This window comes from Balaenoptera acutorostrata, chromosome 1 (assembly GCF_949987535.1).
Source record: "Balaenoptera acutorostrata chromosome 1, mBalAcu1.1, whole genome shotgun sequence".
In the NCBI taxonomy this organism is placed as follows: Eukaryota; Metazoa; Chordata; class Mammalia; order Artiodactyla; family Balaenopteridae; genus Balaenoptera; species Balaenoptera acutorostrata.
The window spans coordinates 9,351,591-9,374,276 of NC_080064.1; the positions used below are offsets into that span (position 1 = coordinate 9,351,591).

General features: G+C 48.7%; 1 protein-coding gene across 1 annotated transcript; it reads right to left on the bottom strand.

The window, feature by feature from the left end:
* Nucleotides 1–3,070: 3,070 nt before the first annotated feature.
* On the bottom strand, nt 3,071–5,163 carry NPPB (natriuretic peptide B). Its single transcript, XM_007169961.3, has 4 exons — nt 5,002–5,163; nt 4,317–4,784; nt 3,799–4,054; nt 3,071–3,255 (listed from the first exon to the last, which is right to left on the bottom strand). The coding sequence occupies exons 2-4, from the start codon at nt 4,440–4,442 to the stop codon at nt 3,239–3,241; spliced, it is 399 nt and encodes a 132-aa protein (XP_007170023.2). The 5' UTR covers nt 4,443–4,784; nt 5,002–5,163; the 3' UTR covers nt 3,071–3,238.
* Nucleotides 5,164–22,686: the final 17,523 nt, after the last annotated feature.

The following is a 22,686-nucleotide window of genomic DNA, read 5'->3' on the forward strand; positions in this document are numbered from 1 at the left end:
CATGGGAGAAACGGGCCACTTAGTGGAAAAGCACTGATTGCATGAAAAATCCTACAGAGACAGGGATAAAAGGTTGAGAACTGCAACACGAACAAAGACAAGTGGCCAGGTTCATGACTTTATTTAGACCTGGTTCTGCATGAGGAAAGAATGCATTTTTTTTTCTTGCCACAAATCATTCTCAGAAGGGTCAAAGCTGGGAATTCCTTGGCAGTCCAGTGGTTAGGACTCTGTGCTCTCACTGCTGAGGGCCTGGGTTCGATCCTTGGTTGGGGAACTAAGGTCCCAGGTCCCAAAGGCGCGCGTCGTGGCCAAAAAAAAAAAAAAAAAAAAAAGAAGTCAAAGCTGCCACAAGAGGGATGGAGAGGGGAATGCAGAATCAGTGACATGAGATGTAGCGTTCAGGCCCAACACTGTCCTGACTTCAGTAACCTCAAAACTGGAGACCCGGCAAAGCCAGTCTACCCTCTACTGAAGCTCCTTCCAGCTGTGAAGCCATGGGCTAGGCATCCTTGGGCCTGTGTCCACCAATATGTCTTTCTGGGTAGATTACACTGACAAGCATCCACAGAGATACATAATCTGGCAGCTTCTTTGGAGGATGAGGTTGATAATAGGAAAGTCAGGGAGGTTAAGACCATGGCTATAGCTACATGGGGATGTGTCTGAAGCGGCCAGGGTCACAGGTTAGGGAGGGCTGGTTCTAAAGGGCATCCATAGATGAGGCATGTGCCACAGCACTGCCCGCAAACACCAAACACAGGGGGAGCTCAATGAGATGTCACTTCATTGGGTACATCAGGCCACCCACTCCCCATCCTCCAGAAGTCATATTTGCTTCCTTCACAGTTTGTTTTGGAGTCCTCTTTCCTGGACTTTTGCTTGAGGAAAAGGCTCAAGTAACATTATATATCTGTATCATACATGCAGACTCCACTGCCTGAGCCCTATTTATGGAAGAGCTGGACTTACCTGGAAGAATTCTGAAGTGCTGGCTGGGTTTGTAGAGTGGGCGTTCTGGGAGGGGGTCTGTCTTCATCCCCTGAGCAGGGGGAGAAATTTGCCAATACGCAGCAGTCCCAAATGGTGAACTGAGTGATGCCATTAAGAGGGGGGCCTTCCAACCCACCAGCAAGCCTAATTCACTGGCTTGGGAACTGTTGGGTTGTGCAGTGGTTAGGGGCCTGGGTGCTGGACCAGCATGCGTGGGCTTGAATCCTGGCTCTGCCACGTACTAACTGCGGGACCCTGAGAAAGTCACATGACCTCTCTGTGCCTCGATTTCCCCATCTGTAAAATGAAGGATAATAAGAGTTCTTCCTGCATAGTTGTCGCGAGGACTAATATGAGTTCATGGAACTGGGCCTGGTACATAGTGAGGCCTTTATAAATGTTAACTGTGCTAATTACTCATTACCGCCCTGGGTCAAAAACATTAGGCAAAGATGGCTCACAGTTTTATTGGAAAATAAGTTGGTCCTAAAACCTTATTTTCAAAATCTTAATCTCATTAGATATGTCTAATGCACACTGGGTTAAAATGAGAAATAACACCAAGACCCACCACTTCTCTTTCCCTCTGACTCAAAGAAACATCAGACGAGAACAGCAGAAAAGCCATAAGAAAGTCACGTGGATATCTGCTCAAATCTCAGTGTTGGCACTTAGCAGCTGAATGCTTTCAGGTAAGATGCTTCCCTTTTCTGGGTCTCAGTTTTCTCATCCATAAAGAGGGGATAGGGGCTTCCCTGGTGGCGCAGTGGTTGAGAATCTGCCTGCCAATGCAGGGGACACGGGTTCGAGCCCTGGTTTGGGAGGATCCCACATGCTGCGGAGCGGCTGGGCCTGTGAGCCACAATTACTGAGCCTGCGCGTCTGGAGCCTGTGCTCCACAACAAAAGAGGCCGCGATAGTGAGAGGCCCACGCACCGCGATGAAGAGTGGCCCCCACTTGCCGCAATTAGAGAAAGCCCTCGCACAGAAACGAAGACCCAACACAGCCATAAATAAATAAAATTCTTTAAAAAAAAAAAAAAAAAGAGGGGATAATAATAGTCCTGTCCTTCTGCAGAGCTGGGATCATAAAAGGCATTCTAGGCAAAGGAAACTGCATGAGCTGAAGCCTGGGAGCCTGAAAGCAGGAGAGAGTTCTGCAGCATGACCTGGGATGCCTGGAACCCAAGATGCAGGGGAAGGAGGACCCTGAGAGGAGAGGGCAGTGACCTCTACCAGGACTCCCTGCTGATTAAGGCAACACAGTAGGATTCTAGTGCTTGTCTCCTTTTCTGCCTTGGAACAAAGGTCTTCTCTCTCTAGGGCAGAGAGGAAGTGAAGACGTGGGGCTGCAAAGGAAGGGCACCCTGAAATGCTGGGCCTCTTTCAGGCACTTCTAAACTTATGGGCTCAGGAAATGAAAATGCTATTAAACTCAGGGTTTAGAAGCCTCCTTTCCAGGATGACATCAGGAATTGAAGACTTGAACCTGAGGTTTGGGGCAGATGGAGTGCTCACCCCCATCAGGAATGCAAATAAGCTGGCATATCCCTTTCTCTCTCTCTCTTTCTCTCTCTCTCTCTCTCTCTCTCTCTCTCTCTCTCTCTCTCTCACACACACACACACACACACACACACACACACACACAAAGCGCTCCCAATCTCTGAGAGCTTCTGGAAACAACAAATACAGGGAGAGTGCCTCTAATGGCAGAATTCCAGGCAGAGGGAAAGCTATTGTCAAGGGGCAGATACCTTGACACACACACCCTCATGTCACAGGAATACATCAGAGCCCATTCAACTCCCAGGGAGAAACTGCCAGCCTTTGAAAAGTAGTTTCTGGGAAGCGTCTCAAGTGCTTGAGATATTTAGAGACATTTCAGAGCATGAAAAGCCCTTAAAGAAAAGCAGCCACCACCCCCCGCCCTCCCTCAACTGTTTGACCAGCCCTTGAAGCCGTGTCCCTGCCCCACCATTAGGACATCTTGGGGATCTTCAAGAAAACACAGGGTTTGACTGTTTTTCAATGATGGATTATTTTTTAGAACACGGAGACAAATCAACTTCAAAAGAAAAAGCTATAACATTGACTTTATTTCATCATGGAAAATTTGTGCTCAAAGATAAGAACCATCTTATATAAAACAACCAAATAAATAAATAAATAAGTAAAAATAAATAGGAGTTGCTTCAAAGGGGAGCAGGGGGTTGAGGGAGAATCAGATGCAGCCAGGAACTTCTCTTAATACCTCCTCAGCACTGTGTGGGGAAGAGAGAAAGTGCTGATTACATTTGGGTGGGAGACAGGCAGGACCTGAGCTTCCCCTCACCACGTGCCATCTGTGCCTCCCCCCTCTTCAGTTCACCTGGATGTTTGAGGCTTTGGAGTAATCTATCTCCCTGGACCTTGCTTTCCCTGTTGTAAACTGGGGATTACCATCACCCTGGTGATCCTGCCCTCTGCCTTTGCAGCTCTAGACAGTTCAGGGGAAACCAGGAGGAAAATGTTTAATACTCTTTCTGCGCCAAGAAGGGGCTGCCAGGCAATGACCGAATTACATCCTAAGGTGATTCTGCCCCTTTTAATAAGAGAGGCAGGAGGTGGTTAGAAGGTGGGTGGGAACTCAACAGGCATGGTAATGAATGTTGTCAAAATTTAATATTTCCAGAAAGGCGCTCCTTGACCCTGAGGACTGTCAGCAAGAAAGAGTGATATCCAGGTGTCCTTTGCTCAAAGTTTGGTCCCCAGAGACATCAAACCCAGAAAGGCGGCACGCGGTGGGAATGGGGGTGGGTGCTCACCATTGCAGCCCAGGCCGCTGAGGGAGCCGATCCGGTCCAGCCTCCGCCCAAAGCAGCCGGAGTCGCGCATCATCCTGGGGCTCCGCATTCCCCGCAGGGCCTGAAGGACGCTGCTGCCGGGCCCGAGGAGCCCCGCGGGGGCGGCCGCCCGGGTCTCCCAGGCTTCTGCGAGGCCGTGGCCCTGCTGGAGGGGCTCCAGGCCCTTCTGCTCGGCCTGCAGCTCCAACACCCTGCCTCGTAGACGGCCCAGCAGCTCCTGCGATGGGTGGGGGAGGCGGAGCCTCAGGAAGCCGCACCTGGGCCCAGCCGCCCTCCATGGCGCCGAAGCAAACCGACCGCCTTGGGGCCGGGGGTCCCCGCACCCAGTCTCGCCGCTTTCTCATTCTCTTATCACTAATACCCAAGGGAGGGTGGGGACCTCTTGGGACTGTGGGTGGGGGTAGGGGGGTACCCGTTAGCTGCTGCTGTCGTCGGTGCCCTCCCGGCGAGCCGGGTTTACGCAGTTCGGCAGCGCTCACCTGTATCCCGCGCAGTTCCGAGGCCGGGCCGGGGCCACCTAGCGGGTGGGAATGACAGCTTAGCAGCGACAGGTGCAAGCACAGGAGGAGCAGGGGCGCCCGGGGCAGCGTCGTCTGCGGGTCCATGTCGCTGGAGGGGCGGAGAGAGGTTGCCGCCGCTGCCGCTGCGCTGGGTCCCGGTTCACGTCTCACCTACTGGGTCCTCGGGCAACCGCGGCCTTTTATCCCCCGTCCTGAGAGCCGGGCCGGCCCTGCCCCTCTGGGTTATCTCTGATTTATCGGCGCATTCCGGCCCGGCCCGCTGAGCTCAGGGCGGGGGAATGCACCTCTCCGCGCGGAGGGGTGGAGGCCGGGGAGAGCAGGCCTTGTATAGAAATGGGCCTGGCCGGGAACGGGAGCGCGCGGCGGGGGGAGTTGGCGGGGTTGGGTAGACACCGCTAGGTCCTTTGTCTCTCGCTTCCCCCTTTCCTGCAAAACCCCCGGGGCTTTAGAGTGGCTCTTTTCTCTTTCCTCCCCCCCCGCATTCCTGGAGAGGGCAGAGGGTACCCCAGCGATCAGAGGCCTGACGCAAATGCCGGGCGCACGGGGTGACTCAGAGAAAGAACAGGCCCAGCCGACACCCCACCGCCGCAGCGCGTCTTGCCTCCCCGCCTGCAACTCGGCACCCGCCTGGAACTCTCCGCACCTGGCTCGGCGGCGGGTCTTCCGGGCGCTCTGACCGCTGTCCGTGGTTCTGATCGCTCTGAGCCAACAACGCAAGAGGACTCGCTCTCCTCAACTTGGGTCTTGCCAGAAAGACAAGCGTAGGGCAGGAGCAAGAGACGTCTGAGACCCCTCTCCGCCCTCTCACAACCTCCTGCACTAGGATGCTAATTCTCCAGTGTCACCTGATTAAAAGTCTGGGTATGACAAGGAACTTCTGGAATGCTGACCCTTCTTCCATCCCTTAAAGGGTAGAGCTGATTTGACAGGAATTTTGAGAGGCAAGGCCCAGAGATGAAGTCATTCAGGAATGCCTTCTATCACATCTCCTCCAGGTGCCAACACCTCCCTCTCCCACCAAGCCAACATAACGGAAAAAGCAAGGATGACTGGAGATGGTTATCTATTTGGTGGGACACTAAGGGTGTGAAGGAGTGCCTTCCACAATGCCTCCTTCACCTGGTCGTCCATGATCTCATTCCCATTCGCAGATGGTCTGCGCCTCCTGTCTGTGATTACAAAAGGGACTCCATAGAAAAATGGCCCTGGGAAGAGACACAGAAGATTAAATCCCCCCTAAAGTGTGCATGACTGATGTCACCACCCTTACCAGATAACTTGTGTTGACAAGCAGCAGGATGAGGGAGTAGCATTGTTTAGGAAAGGAAATGTGTTATGACAGAAGTGGAGAAAGGGGCAGCAAGGAGCAGAAGCTGAGACCTCTAAGCAAATCTTGCCTGAAAAATAGCATCTTCCAGGTATTGAGTGAGAAAATTGTTATTGTAGTTCTTCACTTTTCAGATAAGGAAACTGAGCTCAGTGAAATTAATCTACTTTCTTTTCTTTTTTACCCTAAATTGATTTTTAATTTTTAATTGAAGTATAATTGATTTACAATATTATTTTAGTTTCGGGTGTACAATGTAGTGATTCAATTTAAGGTTACTATAAAATATTAGCTGTATTCCCTATGCCATATATTGCATCCTTGTACCTTATTATTTTATACCTTGTGGTATACCTCTTAATCCCCTACCCCTATCTTGCACCTCCCCCATCCCTCTCCCCACTGGCAACCACTACTTTGTTCTCTGTATCTCTGAGTCTATTTCTATTTTGTTATATCATTCGTTTTATTTTCTAAGTTCTACATATAAGTGAAAACATACAGTATTTGTCTTTCTCTGTCTGACTTATTTCAGTAAGCATAATACCCTCTGGGTCCATCCACGCTGTTGCAAATGGCAAAATTTCATTCTTCTTTATGGCTGAGTATCATTTCATTGTCTATATATACAACATCTTTTTTATCCATTCATCTGTTGATAAGCGCTTAGGTTGCTTCCATAACTTGGCAATTATAAATAAAGCTGCTATGAACATTGGGGTGCATATGTTTTTTTGAATTAGTGTTTCCATTTTCTTTGGATATACACCCAGGAGTGGAATTACTGGATCATATGGTAGGTCTATTTTTAGTTCTCTGAGGAACCTCCATACTGTTTTCCATAGTGGCTGTACCAGTTTATATTCCCCCTGACTGTGCATCAGGGTTCCCTTTTCTCCACATTCTCGCCAACATTTGTAATTTGTGGTCTTTTTTTAAATGTTTTTTTAGTTGTGGTAAAAGTCACATAATATAAAACATACTATTTTAACCATATTTAGCTGTACAGTTCAGTGGCACTGAACTATACATTCACATTGTTGTGCAACTCTCACCATCATCCATCTCCTGAATTTTTCACCCTCCTAAACTGAAACTCTGTCCCCATTAAACATTTTGATGATAGCCATTCTGACAGGTGTGAGGTGATATCTCATTGTGGTTTTGATTTCAATTTCTCCAAAGATTAATGATGTTGAGCATCTTTTCATGTCCCTGTTGGCCATCTGTATGTCTTCTTTGGAAAAATGTCTTTTCAGATCTTCTGCCCTTTTTAAAAATTATTTATTTATTTATTTTTGGTGGGGGGCTGTGTTGGGTCTTCGTTGCTGCGTGTGGGCCTTCTCTAGTTGCGGTGAGCGGGGGCTACTCTTCGTTGAGGTGCGCGGGCTTCTCATTGTCGTGGCTTCTCTTGTTGCGAGCACGGGCTCTAGGCACGCAGGCTTCAGTGGCATGTGGCACGTGGGCTCAGTAGTTGTGGCTTGCGGGCTCTAGAGCTCAGGCTCAGTAGTTGTGGTGCACGGGCTTAGTTGCTCGGCGACATGTGGGATCTTCCTGGGCCAGGGCTCGAACCCGTGTCCCTTGCATTGGCAGGCAGATTCTTAACCACTGTGCCACCAGGGAAGCCCCTCTTCTGCCCATTTTTAATTGGGTTTTTAAAATATTGACTTGTATGAGCTGTTTAGAGATTTTGGATATGAACCCCTTATCAGACACATCATTTGTAAATATTTTCTCCCATTCAATAGGTTGCCTTAATCTATTTTCTTAAGGTCACACAATTAACAAGTGGTAAACCTGGATTCCAACCCAGGCAGTCTGATTCCAGACCTGAAGCTCTTAATCACTGCCAGGGTGATTGCAAAGTTCTTCTACTCAAAAAAAAATTAGGATAATCTATTGCCATCTCTAAAGCTACAGAGATCTGTGCAATAAGGGATGTGAGTCTGGTGGCTGACAAAAGGGGAAGGATGTAAAGTGTGGGAAAGATGAGAATTTTGCAGGTGAAGATGGGGGAGAGGTAAGGGCTATCCTGGGAAGATTCTGGGGGCTGGAGCAGTGTGTGTGTGTGTGTGTGTGTGTGTGTGTGTGTGTGCATGCACACTACAGGAAGAATATCCAAAGATTAAACAGCAGAGAGAGAGACAACGAAAGCCTGCCAAGAGCAGAGCTGAGTCAGAAGTCTGGGGCTGCTGAGGGTATAGAGAATCCCTAGAGCTGGGTGTCATGATATGAAGGGTTGGGAGCAAGGCATAGTACATCAACCAACAGTTCTATCAAGAACTGACTCTGCATCTAGCCTGAGCCTCTCTTTACTCTTCCACAAAATGGACATATGCTCCCTCCTTGCAAGGACTAAAAGGGAGAAAATGGTGTCTTTGAAAGTCCATAGCAGTGTGAAAAGAGCCAAAGAATTTGGAATACATGTGAGAGTTCATCCTTGCATCAGCGGAGATTGTGTCTCGCTGGGGAGACAGAGCCACTCTGGGGGAAAACGATTAAGTGCTCAGCACTCTTAACAGCGCCTCTATCTTCCCCCAGTGGAGGGGATTGTGGAAGAAGACTTTAGGGCAGACACAAGACTGAATACATACTCCAGAGACTTCTGTCCAGGGAAGGACCCCTCTTACACCAGATCATCTCCACAAATATTTATTGAGTGCCTATGACATGCCATACACTTTCTACTTCTATTTAATGGAGATAATCACACCATCCATGTCACAGTATTACCACTCAAGGATTAAATGAGATGGTATATGTGGTAGGCTGAATAATACCCCCCAAATATGTCCATGTCCAAATCCCCAGAACCTGTGCATATGTTATTTCATGTGGTATAAAGGGCTTTGTGGATGTGATTAAGTTAAGGATGTGGAGGTGGGTAGCTTATTTTGGATTATCCAGGAGGACCAAGTATAATCACAAGGGTCCTTACTAGAGGGAGGTAAGAGGATCAGGGCTAGAGAGAGGACATGGAAGGGTGGAAACAGGGGTCAGAAGGGAGAGGTGTTACACGGCCGGCATCTGTATGGATGGCTTTGAGGATGGAGGAAGAGGCCATGAGCCAAGGAATGCAGGTGGCCTCTAGCACCTGGAAAAGGCAAAGAAATGGATTCTTCTTACAGCCTCCAGAAGGAGCACAGGGCTGCCTGCCAGCACCTTGATTTTAACCCAGTGAAATACATATCAGACTTTAGATCTCCAGAACTGTAAGAAAATAAATTTGTGTTATTTGAAGCCACTATGTTCAGGGTAGTTTGTTTCAGTAGCAATAGGAAACTAACTGAGCACTGTGCCTGGCACTTAGTGACCCCCCCCCCCCGTAAAGGTGGTTGTGGTGGCAGTGTTGGCTCTCTCCAGTATCAGACCCTAGGTAGGGGGTGCTAGGTGCTGGCTGTGCTGGCTACAAAGGAAGAAGGAAGACCCTTACTTCACTCAACAAGTCTTCATTGAAGGTCTGGGCTCACAATGGTCTGGAGTCCAGTCCCTGGAATCAGATTGCCTGGATTCAGTCCCACCTCAGTCTTTTGCTACTCAGGCAAGTTGCTTCATCTCTCATGTTTTTTTCATGTCCACCTCATAGGGTTGCTGTGAAGATGAAATGGGACTGTGCAGGTAAAACTAAGCTTTCTGCTGGGAGGTGGGGATGCGGAGTGGACAAGACAAATCCCACCTTTGAGGAGCATACAGTGTAGGGAGAGAAACAGACACAGTCACAGGCCCCTAGGGTGACGTGGTGACTGATCCAGCACGGAGACCTGGGTGCTCTAGGAACATGGCAGGAACACTCAGTTGAGGAGAAAGCTTCCTGGAGAAGGTGGTTCTGGGCTAATGCTTTGAGGGATAAGAATGAATCAGCCATGAGAGGGAAGATGAGGAGTGTTCTGGGCAGAGCTGGGGGACTGGTTAACTGCTCAACTACCACCCCCAGTGTCTTAGTCCATTCAGGTTGCTGTAATAGAATAAATACCATAGATTGGATGGATGAAACAGCAAAATTTTATTTCTTTTAGTTCTGGAAACTGGGAAATATAAGATCAAGGTGCTGGCAGATTCAGTGTCTGGTGAGAGCCCCCTTCCTCGTTCATAAGCTTTCTTTTCACTGAAACCTCACATGGTAGAAGGGGGTGAGAGAGCTCCCTGGGGTCTCATTTATAAGGGCACTAATCCTATTCATGAGGGCTCCACCATTACACTGGGGGTTAGGTTTCAACATGTGGGGGACACAAACATTCAGTCTATAGTACCTAGGCTCTTGGCAGAAGAAAGATGCAGGTAAGGAAATGTCTTTAACCTAACCCTAACCCTAACCCTGGGGAAATTGGACCCGTCAGGTAGCATGGCTCAGCTGCAATTGTACTGAGCTACTTCTCTGCAGCTCCCCTTCTCACCCTGTCTCTAGCCCAGCCCTGGGCAGCTATGGGGCAACATAAGAGCACTGGGCACCTAGGAAAAGGGGAAAGAGGGAGCAAGGAGCACTACCCCGGGAGTCAGCTGGTGGCGAACCTCTGTCCACTGCTGTCTCACTGAGTGGCTTTATGCAAGTCCTTTCTCTGCCCTGGCACTGTTTCCCCTGTGTAGAAAGAAGGAATTAGACAAGGAATTCTCCCAGCCACAAAAGTGTTGTTATAGTCAACTGCCCCTAGTTCATGGTTAGGTCTGCTTGCCAGCTCCCAGCCCCCAGTAATACCTCCGTCTTCTGTGACCCTTAGACCTTCTCCAAAAGCCAGAAACCACCTGCAGAGGGACATCAGATCCTTCACAGCTGTGATAGGTGTGTGTGGGTGTGTGTGTGTGTAGTGTGTGTGGTGTGTGTGTGCTCGGGGTTCTTTAGAAACCAGTCTGAGTGTGTAGATCTTCTCTGCTCTTGAAGTGAATCTCTAGACTGATGGTTAACAGAGGAAGGTCTGAGTTTGGCAGCCTGGAAGAAAAGAGCTATTAACTCTTCCCATCCCATGTCCAGCCTCGCCAGCAATATTCAAAGCATATGACTAGAGTGGAGGGGTTGCCTATGTGTTGCTGGGTAATAGTCTCTCCCTCTCTCTCTTTCCTTTCTTTCCTCTCTCCTTCTCATTGCTACAACCTCATAAGGAAAAAAGAATTCTGAAAGGGTCACCTTATCCCTCCCACCACCTCCAAAAAGGATTGTACTCATTATTTGTCCCCATAGCTGACGTCCTAGTGACATCATTGGGGCCCCTGGACTCAGCAATGCTTGAAGTCAATCTACTTCGGCCTCTTTGGTTATGTGAACCTATAAATATGCCCCCCTTTTTTACCTAGACCAATTTAAGTTAGATTTCTATCACTTCTGTCTCAAAGATTCCTAACCGATACAGTCCCCAAAAGAAACGGCATGCCTTTCTCTTAGAAATGTATCTTGAGAACAAAATATCTCAGCCCTTGGTAACAGCCCAAGGTCTAGAGCCTTGCAGACAAAACTGCTGAGCATTGTCTAATTTAACTCTCTCCTCTTGTAATGTGAGTTTATCCCCATAGTCAGACAGAAAACAGAAAACATGTTCAATAACTTTCCAAAAGGCTGGAAAGTCGGAGCTGCATCAGCTGGTGGGAGAGATGCAGGAGGAAGGATGAGAGGTACACCTCAGAATCCACATCCCACAGGAGCTCTGTCCTGGCACAGTGGGGATAGATGGAGGAATTAGAAGGTCCAAAGCCTGCCTTCAAGTGGCTTACAGTCTAAATGGGCAGACAGACCTCCCCCTTCAGCAGGCTGAAGAGGGCTCCTTAGGAAGCAAGGCTAAGGACACATATGTTGACCTCCCACCCACCAGCAGACATCTGTGCAGCCTGTGATGCTGAGCCAGAGACACCATGGGAAAGTGGTCCCTCTGCCTCCCGAGGCGGTTCCCTCCCAAGGTCCTCCCGATCCAGGAATCTCGCCTCCTTGCTGCAGAAGAGACAAAGGACTATCTCAGCTCAGAGCCAGGAGCCTGGAAATGGGTGTGAGATTGCTCTCTGACCCTGCTAATCCAGTAGAGACACGGGGTCTGCATTCAGTGTCCTCCAGGGATGCCGCTCTTAACCTCAAAGGGCGGGGGTGGGGGCATTGGCTTCACTCAGCCTGTCTGGTTTGAGTGGCTCAGGGTCACCAGCTAAAGGACTGGTTTGGGCTCCAGTGGAAACGGCCATGTCGGGGAGCCCCTGGAGGGATGCCCACACTGGCTGGCTGGGGGAAAGCAGCCGACCTCACGGGGAGGAGCTGACCATGGACAGGCTTGTGCCCTGCCCCCAGCTGGGAGAGTTTGTTCCCACGCCTGGGACTCCCTAGTTAAACGTCTCCTATCTAGACTGGCCAGGAGAGAGAGCGTTAATGAGTATCCACCTGAGGCCAGGTGCTAAGTCCGGGGCTCTCCTGCAAGGGGAGTCCCTGCTGCCACAGCTCAGCCCAGTAGACTGGGGCTTACTTACACTGAGAGGTTTGTCCCTAGTTGTCTGAAACTCAGGTTTAACTGGGCGTCCTGTATTTTTACGTGCTCAGCCTGGCAGCACTAGATGGGAAGAGGAGGGTGGGGCTTGCCACGCTTCTCCCTTGCACGGGGTTCTTCTGTCCGCAGGTACTGGAGGTGGGAATCAGAGTGAGGGGGGCATTCCCCAAATTTCATTAGCACCCGCACCCCGTTCCACCTCGCGGCCCTTGGGTACCCGGCGCCTGCCTTCACTGCGAGGGTCCCCCGCACCTCGCCCTCAAAGGCTCTGACATCCCACGTTTGACCACCTCGCGGCCCCCCGGGGCGGGGACAGCGCGACCCTTGGCTCAGAGGGTCGAGAGGGTCGTGCCCAGTGGCGACCTGTATCAGAGGAAAGAGCACAGGCTCATGACCCCAACCCCTGATGCGAGCCCTGCCTGGTCACTGAGCTTCCGGCTCTGTGGAAGCCACATCCCACGGGGGCCCCATTGTCCTCATCCAGCCTGCGGAGGTGGGGCTGAGGAATGGGTGAGACTTTAGCACCAACCCACCCTCGGCTCTAAGAGATACCTCTGTGCCACCTCGAGCAAGTCACGAACCTCTCTGTGCCTCTGTTTCCCCTTCTGTAAAATGGGAACAGTATGGTCCTGTGTGAGGATCAAAGGGATTAACCCGCATACAGCGCTTGGGAGAGCACCCAGCAGGTACCAGCTCTAAGAAACTTTGTCTGCTCTGCTGGTTGTTTCCTTTCTTTTTTTTTTAACATAAATTTATTTATTTATTTATTTTTGGCTGCATTGGGTCTTCGTTACTGCACGTGGCCTTTCTCTAGTTGTGGAGGGCGGGGGCTATTCTTCGTTGCGTACGCAGGCTTCTCATTGTGGTGGCTTCTCTTGTCGCAGAGCACGGGCTCTAGGCACGCGGGTTTCGGTAGTCGTGGCTCACGGGCTCTAGAGCGCAGGCTCAGTAGTTGTGGTGCACGGGCTTAGTTGCTCCGCAGCATGTGGGATCTTCCCAGATCAGGGATCAAACCTGTGATCCCTGCATTGGTAGGTGGATTCTTAACCACTGTGCCACCAGGGAAGTCCCGCTGGTTGTTTTCTAATCTCTGCACCTTGCGCTTCCCGCAGCTCGATCTTAGATAAGGGCACTTGGAGCCTCCATCGTGTCCTTGCCAGAAAGCCTGTGGAATCTTTCCCTAGAGATCTTTCACATTAGGACTTGACATCTTCACCATCAAACATTTATTAAACAAACTCATGTGGCATACGTTTGGCCCTTGGTCCTGAGGGGCTCCTTTTGCAGGCGAGCATTCTCTAAAACTTCTGTAGTCAAACAGCTTCATGTCTTCTCAGAACTTTCTGCTCAGCATCAGATCAGGGTGGAGTTTGCTTTTCCCACACACTTAGTTCACCAGCACCTTCTTGCCTGGGACAGGGTTCCACTCCCACTGGGCAAAGGAAATGTCTTGGGTAGGAGCGGAATAAAGAATAGGATGCATACATGATGCATGGCTAACCGGTTAATTTAGTTTTCTCTTTAGAAACTTTGAGACAAGATTGAGAAAGAGCCATTTGGCTTGGCCTTTAGAAACATCAGTATCACTAAGACCAACAGATTTTAGAGGAAGCTGCTACTGAATTAATAAAATCCCAATAAAGTAGAGTTACAGGAAGAGATTTAGAACTGGCAGAGTAATATAAAAGGAAGACAGGTGAAAAAAGTCAGTTTCACTGGTTTGTTCAGTCCAGCTTGTTGCTAACATTAATGGCCCTTGTTTTAGTCACAGGGACCGGCTGGCATCTGTAGCCAGGGGAGCAGGGACACTGTTAGGCATGAGGAAAGGAAGTGCCAAAAATGCCTGGATGGTATGACTTGTCATGAGGCCAGGTCACTCACTTTAAAAATCCAGCATTCTCCCTCGCAGGTGATTCTCAGAGATCTTCCGGAAACCCAGCGTCAGCCAGGTGTACAAAGGGAGGAAGGGAGCCCGTGGGGCCTGGGTCCACTGACCCTCAGCAAGTCCAGAGGACCTGTTGCTATCTGGGCACTAGCAGACAAGGCCTCGTCCTCTGCTGTCTCTTGCTGGGGGGCCTCAGTGTCACAGACAGGGCCTGCCTGCCGTTCAGGGTGACCCCGTGCAGGGACACTGGCTCATCCTCAGGCATCTTGGACCAGAGTCCAATGAAAGGTCAGCAACTTACTATTAAAATGGTTGTTTCAGATCATATTGATCTCTTTCCTTTTTCCTTTTGTCCTTTCACTGTATGACTTGAATCAGTTTTGATTCTGTCTGTAAGTTTTTCTCGTCATTAGGAACCTGCCACTTCGGTGGTGTTTTCTTTGGCAGTACGTAGGGATTCAGCGTCCTAGTTTTTCAACCCTCCTGCAGGCACTGTGGGGTTTCGAGGGCCAGCGGATCCATTTCACTTACCTTGCTGCATGATGGTCAGTAGCTGATCTGTTACGGCATTCACCCCCAGATTAATTTTCTGTGTTTGAAATATGTGCATATGTGCTTTCCAGAATAAAAAATCTGAATTTGAAAAAAAAAAAAAAAAGAATAGGATGCAGTCTAAGTTCATCCCTCCCTTAAGCCCACCCTAGCGTATCAGCTGGAGTCAGGATGATAATGAGAAACATAACTGGACACCTAGTACAATCAAAGGGCAAGGATGAGAGAGGCCCTTTTTGTGTATCTCCTCTGACCCTGTGAATAATTATAACTTAGTGAATGGGTTCTTTTTTTTTAGGCAGAATAATTCTTTATTTATTTTATTTTTTTTTATTTTTGGCTATGTTGGGTCTTCGTTTCTGTGTGAGGGCTTTCTCCAGTTGCGGCAAGCGGGGGCCACTCTTCATCGCAGTGCACGGGCCTCTCACTATCGCGGCCTCTCTTGCTGCAGAGCACAGGCTCCAGACGCACAGGCTCAGTAGTTGTGGCTCACGGGCCCAGTTGCTCCGCGGCATGTGGGATCTTCCCAGACCAGGGCTCGAACCCCTGTCCCCTGCATTGGCAGGCAGACTCTCAACCACTGCCCCACCAGGGAAGCCCGAAAAAAAATTTTTTTAACATCTTTATTGGAGTATAGTTGCTTTACAATGGTGTGTTAGTTTCTGCTTTATAACAAAGTGAATCAGCTATACATACACATATATTCCTGTATCTCCTCCCTCTTGCGTCTCCCTCCCACCCTCCCTATCCCACCCCTCTAGGTGGTCACAAAGCACCAAGCTGATCTCCCTGTGCTATGTGGCTGCTTCCCACTAGCTATCTATTTTACATTTGGTGATGTATATATGTCAGTGCCACTCTCCCGCTTCGTCTCAGCTTACCCTTCCCCTTCCCTGTGTCCTCAAGTCCATTCTCTACGTCTGCGTCTTTATTCCTGTCCTGCCCCTAGGTTCTTCAGAACCATTTCGGGTTTTTTTAAGATTCCATATACATGTATTAGCATACGATATTTGTTTTTCTCTTTCTGACTTACTTCGCTCTGTATGACAGACTCTAGGTCCATCCACCTCACTACAAATAACTCAATTTCGTTTCTTTTTATGGCTAATATTCCACTGCATATATGTGCCACATCTTCTTTATCCATTCATCTGTCGATGGACACTTAGGTTGCTTCCATGTCCTGGCTATTGTAAATAGAGCTGCAATGAACATTGTGGTACATGACTCTTTTTGAATTATGGTTTTCTCAGGGTATATGCCCAGTAGTGGGATTGCTGGGTCATATGGTAATTCTATTTTTAGTTTTTTAAGGAACCCCCATACTGTTCTCCATAGTGGCTGTATCAATTTACATTCAGGGTGGGTTACTTTTGAAGTCCTCTCTCTTTGGCTTGTAGGTAGCCATCTTCTCCCTCCATCTTCACTTGGTCTTTGCCTGTGCATGTCTGTGTCCTAATTTCCTCTTCTTATAGGGATACCAGTCCTATTGGATTAGTCCCACCTGAATGACCTCATTTTAGATTAATCACCCCTTTAAAGACCCTGTCTCCAAACACAGTCACATTCTGAGGTACTTGGGGTTAGGACTTCAAAATACGAATTTTGAGGGGACACAGTTCAACCCTAACACCCCCTTACTTCCCTCTAGTCACTGCCGCGTCTCCAAGGACCATTTCTCTATTGTTTTGTTACCTTTTGCTGCATAACAAACCACCCCAGAATATAGGGGCTTAAAATAACCATCATTTTATTGTGTCTCCTGGTCCTAGGGGTTGATGAGGCTCAGCTTCCTTGCTCTCACTTGAGGTGCCTCAAAGGGTTATCCTCAGATGATGGCTGAGGCGACAGGAATCCCCTGGCGGTCCAGTGGTTAAGACTCTGTGCTTCCACTGCAGGGGGCGCAGGTTCGATCCCCAGTCCCTAGTCAGGGAACTAAAATTCCTCCTGCTGTGCAGCGGAGCCAGAAAAAAAAAAAAAAAAGATGATGGCTGAGATGAGTGGTCTGAAGACTTCATTCACTGCCATTACCTGAGCTGGAGCGGCTGGAATAAGGAGGCCAGCCAAGTCCATCTCCCTCCCCATGTGGCCAGCTTGAGCTTCCCCAGCAGTAGTGGTTTCCCCTACAGCAAGTGGTCCCAAAGTGGAAGTTGCCAGTCCTCTGAGAAGCTAGGCCTGGATGGTGTGTCCTCCATCATTTTCTATTGGTTAAAACAGTCACAGACCTCCTCAGATATAAGGAGAAATGGTTTCCACCTCCCAGTGAGGGTTATGAATTGAACTGTGTCGCCTCAAAATTTAATCCCCAGTACTTCAGAATGTGATCTTATTTGGGAATAGGGTCTTTACAGAGAAAATCAAGTTAAAATGAAGTCATTCAAGGGTGCCCTAATCCAATATGACCGGTGTCCTTATAAAAAGGGGAAATTTGGACACAGAGATATGTGTAGAGGGAAGAAGATGTGAAGAGTCGCAGGAAGAAGAGTCACAGCCATCTACATACAAGCCAAGAAGAGTCCTGGAGCAGACCCTTTCCTCACAGACCTCAGAGGGAACCAACCCTGCCAACACTTTGATTTTGGACTTCAAGCCTCCAGAACTGTGAAACAATGAACTTCTGTTGGTTAAGCCCCCTGATCCGTGACACTTTGTTACAGCAGCCCCAGCAAACTAATACAACGGGAGAGAGGCATGCATCTATAGGAAGGGCAGAAATTGATGGTGAGCATCTTGGAGATAAGCCACCGCATCTGTTAATGGGATTCTCTCCCAAAAGCACTGCCTTATCGAAGCTGCCACCTTTGACCTACTCACTTTCAAGCCCCTTCCCTGTAGTTGGTGCCTTGAGCCACCAAGTCCCAGACCCAGGATCAGTATTTGGACACACAGCTGGACTTACTCTTTCTAGGAACAATTCTGTCTACGCTTTGTCTATGAGCTCTGCTGTCCTCTCCCTCTCCCTCCTCCTCCTCCTCCTCTTTTTACTGAATCTTTTAAGCCTCCCTCCTCTGCTGTCCCCAACCACAGATTTACAAGGGCAGAGTAGCTCTGCTGGAATTTGGTGTTTGGGGCTTACAGGTAATTTTCAGTTTGTTGAGTTCTCTGTCTCCTAATAATGTTGAAGAAGTGGGTCATGTGTGGTTGTATTTGCGTTCTTTGTAGACCTTATGTACGTAGGAGAGGATGTGTGTAGGGATTTGAATGCAGGTGGTCACTGTTAAGCTTGCCAGTATACTTTAGAGGTATTAATTGAGTTAATCCATTTGATGGCTACGTTTTCTTGATAAACAATAGCTGCCTTTTGTGCGGGAAATCTTCACTGTGCCCCTGTGGAGCTTCCCTACATCCTTAACTCTGCTCAGTGTCCCAGGAGGCCGACTTTTATGGCTTATATGGACTGGCTTACGTGCCCTCTGGCTTCGTGTTGGATCCACCGGGTGGTGGAGGCAGCAAAATATCCGAGGGAGTAAGATTAGAGAGGGAGGCCATGGTATGTTTTCTGCCAGCTGCAACTGCCCCGTCTCTTGGGGGAGGCACCCCCCCCTCCCCCCTCTCTGTCTTGGGCTGCTTCCAGCTTAGGTGGGGTCATCCAGACACTGCTACTTCCCCTGGACACTAGTCTCTGTGGTTTCTCTGTGTGCAGGCCTTTTTTTTTTTTAATTTACTATTTAAAAAAAAAATTTTTTTTTGAAATATAGTTGATTTACAATGTTGTGTTAGTTTCAGGTGTATAGCAAAGTGATTCAGTTTTATATATATAGATTCTTTGCCATTATAGTTTATTACAAGATATTGAGTAGAGTTCCCTGTGCTATACAGTAGGTCCTTGTTGGTTATATATTTTATATATAGTAGTGTGTATATTTTAATCCCAAACTCCTAATTTATCCCTCTCCCCCTCCCCTTTGCTAACCATGAGTTTGTTTTCTATGTCTGTGAGTCTATTTCTGTTTTGTAAATAAATTCATTTGTATGATATTTTAGATTCCACATATAAGGGATAGCAAATGGTATTTGTCTTTTGTTTCTGACTTACTTCACTTAGCATGATCATCTCTAGGTCCATCCATGTTGCTGCACATGGCACTATTTCGTTCTTTTGTATGGCTAATATTCCATTGTACACATGTATCACATCTTCTTTATCCATTCCTCTGTGGATGGACACTTAGTTTGCTTCCATGTCTTGGCTACTGTAAATAGTGCTTGTGTGCAGGCCTTTATACTCTGTGTCCACACCTTCATAAACTGCCCCCTCCTTTTTTTTTTTTTTGGCCGCGGCACATGGCATGTGGGATCTTAGTTTCCCGACCAGGGATGGAACCCACGCCCCCTGCATTGGAAGTGTGGAGTCTTAACCACTGGACTGCCAGGGAAGTCCCAAGAGCCCCCTTTATTAAACCTCCTTGAATTATTCTAAGTCTGCTGCTTTCTGCTACCACCCTCACGGATACCCTTTATCTTCATCGCCATCATCATCACATAATGTTTTTGACCTTAGGTGCTTATTCCTCCTGGTTACGGCTGCTGTACCTGCTCTTCAGACAAGTCTCACAGCCTGTCCAGGTCAGGGCTGGCTCAGCTGAGCCCTCGGTGTGAGGGGGAGGAAGGCACCCCAGGCCCGAAAATGGGGCAGAAGAAGCCAGGACAGTCACAAGGCCCTGTGAGGAACTTATTTTAAGGCAGCCCTTTGGCCTGTCACCCGACCTCAGTCACCATCTCCCGCAAGGTTTCTAGGACCTGAAGGCTCGGAGGGTGACGGGTGACACACACACTCTGTACCAAGCTCTCCTCCCTGGCCTGGCAGGCTCTGGCCAACACCCCCCAGGAAACCACACTCTCTTCCTGCTGGACGGGGGTGGTGGGGCCTTGGAGGTACTAGATGGTCGCAGGTCAGGAGTGACGGGCCAGTCTCAAGTTCTGTCCAGGACAGAGCAACCCCAGCAGACGGCTTCCTGACAGGGGCGGGAAGGGCAGGCCGGGCGGCCGGGCCATTCAGAGGTGAGGGACCACTCGCTCTCTTTTTATAGCAGCTGCGTTTAAACTGGGCACCGTTCTTACTCATTCATTCACTCAACAAACATTCATGGAATGCCTGCTTTCTTCTGGGTGCTGAGGATACAGCAGTGGACAAAAGAGGCAAAAAAGCCTTGTCTTTGGGAAGATGATGGGGTTTGGGGGAATTTTTATTTGTTTGTTTTGTTTTGGCTGCTCCACGCAGCATGTAGGATCTTAATTCCCCACCAGGGATTGAACCCATGCCCCCTGCGCTGGAAGCACGGAGTCTTAACAACTGGACCACCAGAGAAGTCCTGGAAGCTTATGTTCTAATAGAGGGAGATAGACCAAAACAACCAAATAACTATGGGCTTCCCTGGTGGCGCAGTGGTTAAGAATCCGACTGCCAATGCAGGGGACACAGGTTCGAGCCCTGGTCCGGGAAGATCCCGCATGCCACAGAGCAACTAAGCCCGTGCGCCACAGCTACTGAGCCTGTGTTCTAGAGCCCGCGAGCCACAACTATTAAGCCCACATGCCACAACTACTGAAGCTTGCGTGCCTAGAGCCCGTGCTCCGCAACAAGAGAAGCCACTGCAATAAGAAGCCCGCGCACCGCAATGAAGAGTAGCTCCCGCTGGCCGCAACTAGAGAAAGCCTGCGTGCAGCCAAAATTAAAATAAATAAATTTTAAAAACCCCAAATAACTGAAATATTTAGTGTATTAGAAGGTGATAATTCTAAGGAGGAAAATAAAGCAGAGAAGAGGGACGGCTGTGTTAGGGGTTGTTGAGTTGTTAGCAGGAAGCTCAGGAAGAACTCATCAGGGAGGTGATATTGGAGCAAAGACTTGAAGGAGGTGAGGAGGGTGTCTCAGTGATATTTACAGGAAGAGTGGGCCAGGCAGCCTTACAGTGTGTTGGAATGTCCACGAATGACAAAGAGGCCTGCATTAGGGAGTGGAGTGGGTGAGAAAAGAGAGAGGGGAAATGAGCTCAGAGAGGTGGTGAGGGCTGGACAGAGCAGAGCCTTCTGGTTAGGACTTCGGCTAAATTTATTCCGAGTAAGATGGGGCCAATGGGGTGTTTAAGGCCAAAGAGGGATGCGCTCTGACTCATGACTTCACACTCAGTGTGACCCCGCCTGTTCCAAAGAGCCAGCCCCAAGTACCTCTTCTGCTTCTTTTCCATCCTCCTCAGAGGTCTGGGTCCCAGCCCCATGGGGCCCCCTCCTCCAAACTTCTAGTTTTAATCATTTCAACCCTTCGTTACTCCGGTCCGGGGGCACAGCTTCTTCTTGCACTGTCTCCCTCCTTGACACCCAGTGTTCTCTTAATTTTTCAGGTTTTCATGCCTAATTAACATTTTTATATGTTAAATTCCCTCTGTTAAAATAACTGGAGTGGCAACTGTTTCAGCTGGCCCCTAGCTGTACCCTCGATGGTGGACCTTCCACTGTGAACAAGACCCAGTCTCTAGCTTTGAGGATGACTTGAAGGTGATGAGAGAGAAAACGCCTTCCCTCATATTCACTGCAGCATGAGTTTCCCAGGGCTGCCAGAATAAATTACCACAAATTCCTCAGCTTGAAACAACAGAAATTGATTCCCTCACCATTCTTAGAAACCAGAAGTCCAAAATCAAGGTGTTGGCTGGGTCTCGCTCCCTCTGAAGTTTCTAGGGGAGGATCCTTCCTGGTCTCTTCCAGCTTCTGGTGGCTCCAGGTGTTCATCCCTTGGCTCATGGCAGCATCCCTGCAATCTCTGCCTCTGCCTTCACGTCACCTTCTCCCCTCTGGGTCTCTGAGTCTCAAATCACCTTCTCTTTTTCTTTTATAAGGACAACTGTCATTGGCTTGAGAGCCTACCCCATATCCAGAATGATCTCATCTCAAGACCCTTTTCCCAAGTAAGGTCACATTTGCAGGTTCCAGGGGTTGGGACATGGACATATCTTTCTGGAGGCCACCATTCAACCCTTTACAGCCCTCCATGACCCACTGCCCACTATTGGTCTTATTGCCCCCAGCTCTCTGCTCAGATTCACTCGGACTTCCTGCCCAGTCTCCTGAGTCCCTCCACAGTTTGGCCCACCTCACTTTCCATTTTTCTTCTCTGCAGCACAAGCTGCTCCCTTGAACTGACTGACAGACAGGCCCTGAGTCCCCAGGCCCTTCACAACAACTTGGAGAGCTCTGCTCAGCTTGGTGTCATGTTCACCATGACCCTGGCTTTGACCCTACCATTCACACCCCACCCCTCACCTTTCTTTAGCTCTGCTTCCTCCCTCCCTGTTCCACCCGGAGACCAGTATGGACCTCTATCGCCAGGCTCCTCACACTGTAGCATAATTAATTACCCATGGCTTGTCTGATTCCCCCGCTGGGGTGGGAGCTGCACAGGATATGAGTCAGATGCACAAGGGATGGCTGGTGCAGGGCTGGACACATGGAAGGGGCCTCGCCAGACATGTGATGACTGAATGATGCATATATATGTTTACTTTTCTTTTTGCATTTACATCTTTTAATCCATGTGTGTCTGTATTTTTTAAACAACTTTATTTGAATATAATTCACATGTCATACAATTCATCCATTTAAAGTGTATCATTCAATAGCTTTAAGTATATTCGCAGATATATGCAACCACCATTATAGACCATTTTAGAACTTTTTCATCACCTCAGAGAAACCCCATGCCCTTTAGCTATTATCCTCTACACCCCGTCACCACCTCTAGCTCTAAGCAACCACTAATCTTCTTTCTGTCTCCATAGATTTGCCTATTCTAGATATTTCATACAAATGGAATCATAACCTATGTGACCCCTTGTGGTAGGTTTCTTTCACTTAGCGTAATGTTTTCAAAGTTCATCCATGTTGTAGCATTATATATCAGTACTTCACTCCTTTTTATAGTCAAATAATATTCCATCGTGTGGAAATATCACGTTTTGTTTATTTTGTTTATTCATTCGTCCACAGATGAACATTTGAGTTGCCTCCCCCTTAGGTTATTATGAATAATACTGCCATGAACCTCCATGTACACGTTTTTATGTGAACATACGTTTTCGCCTCTCTCAGTTATATACCTAGGAGTGGAATTGGTGA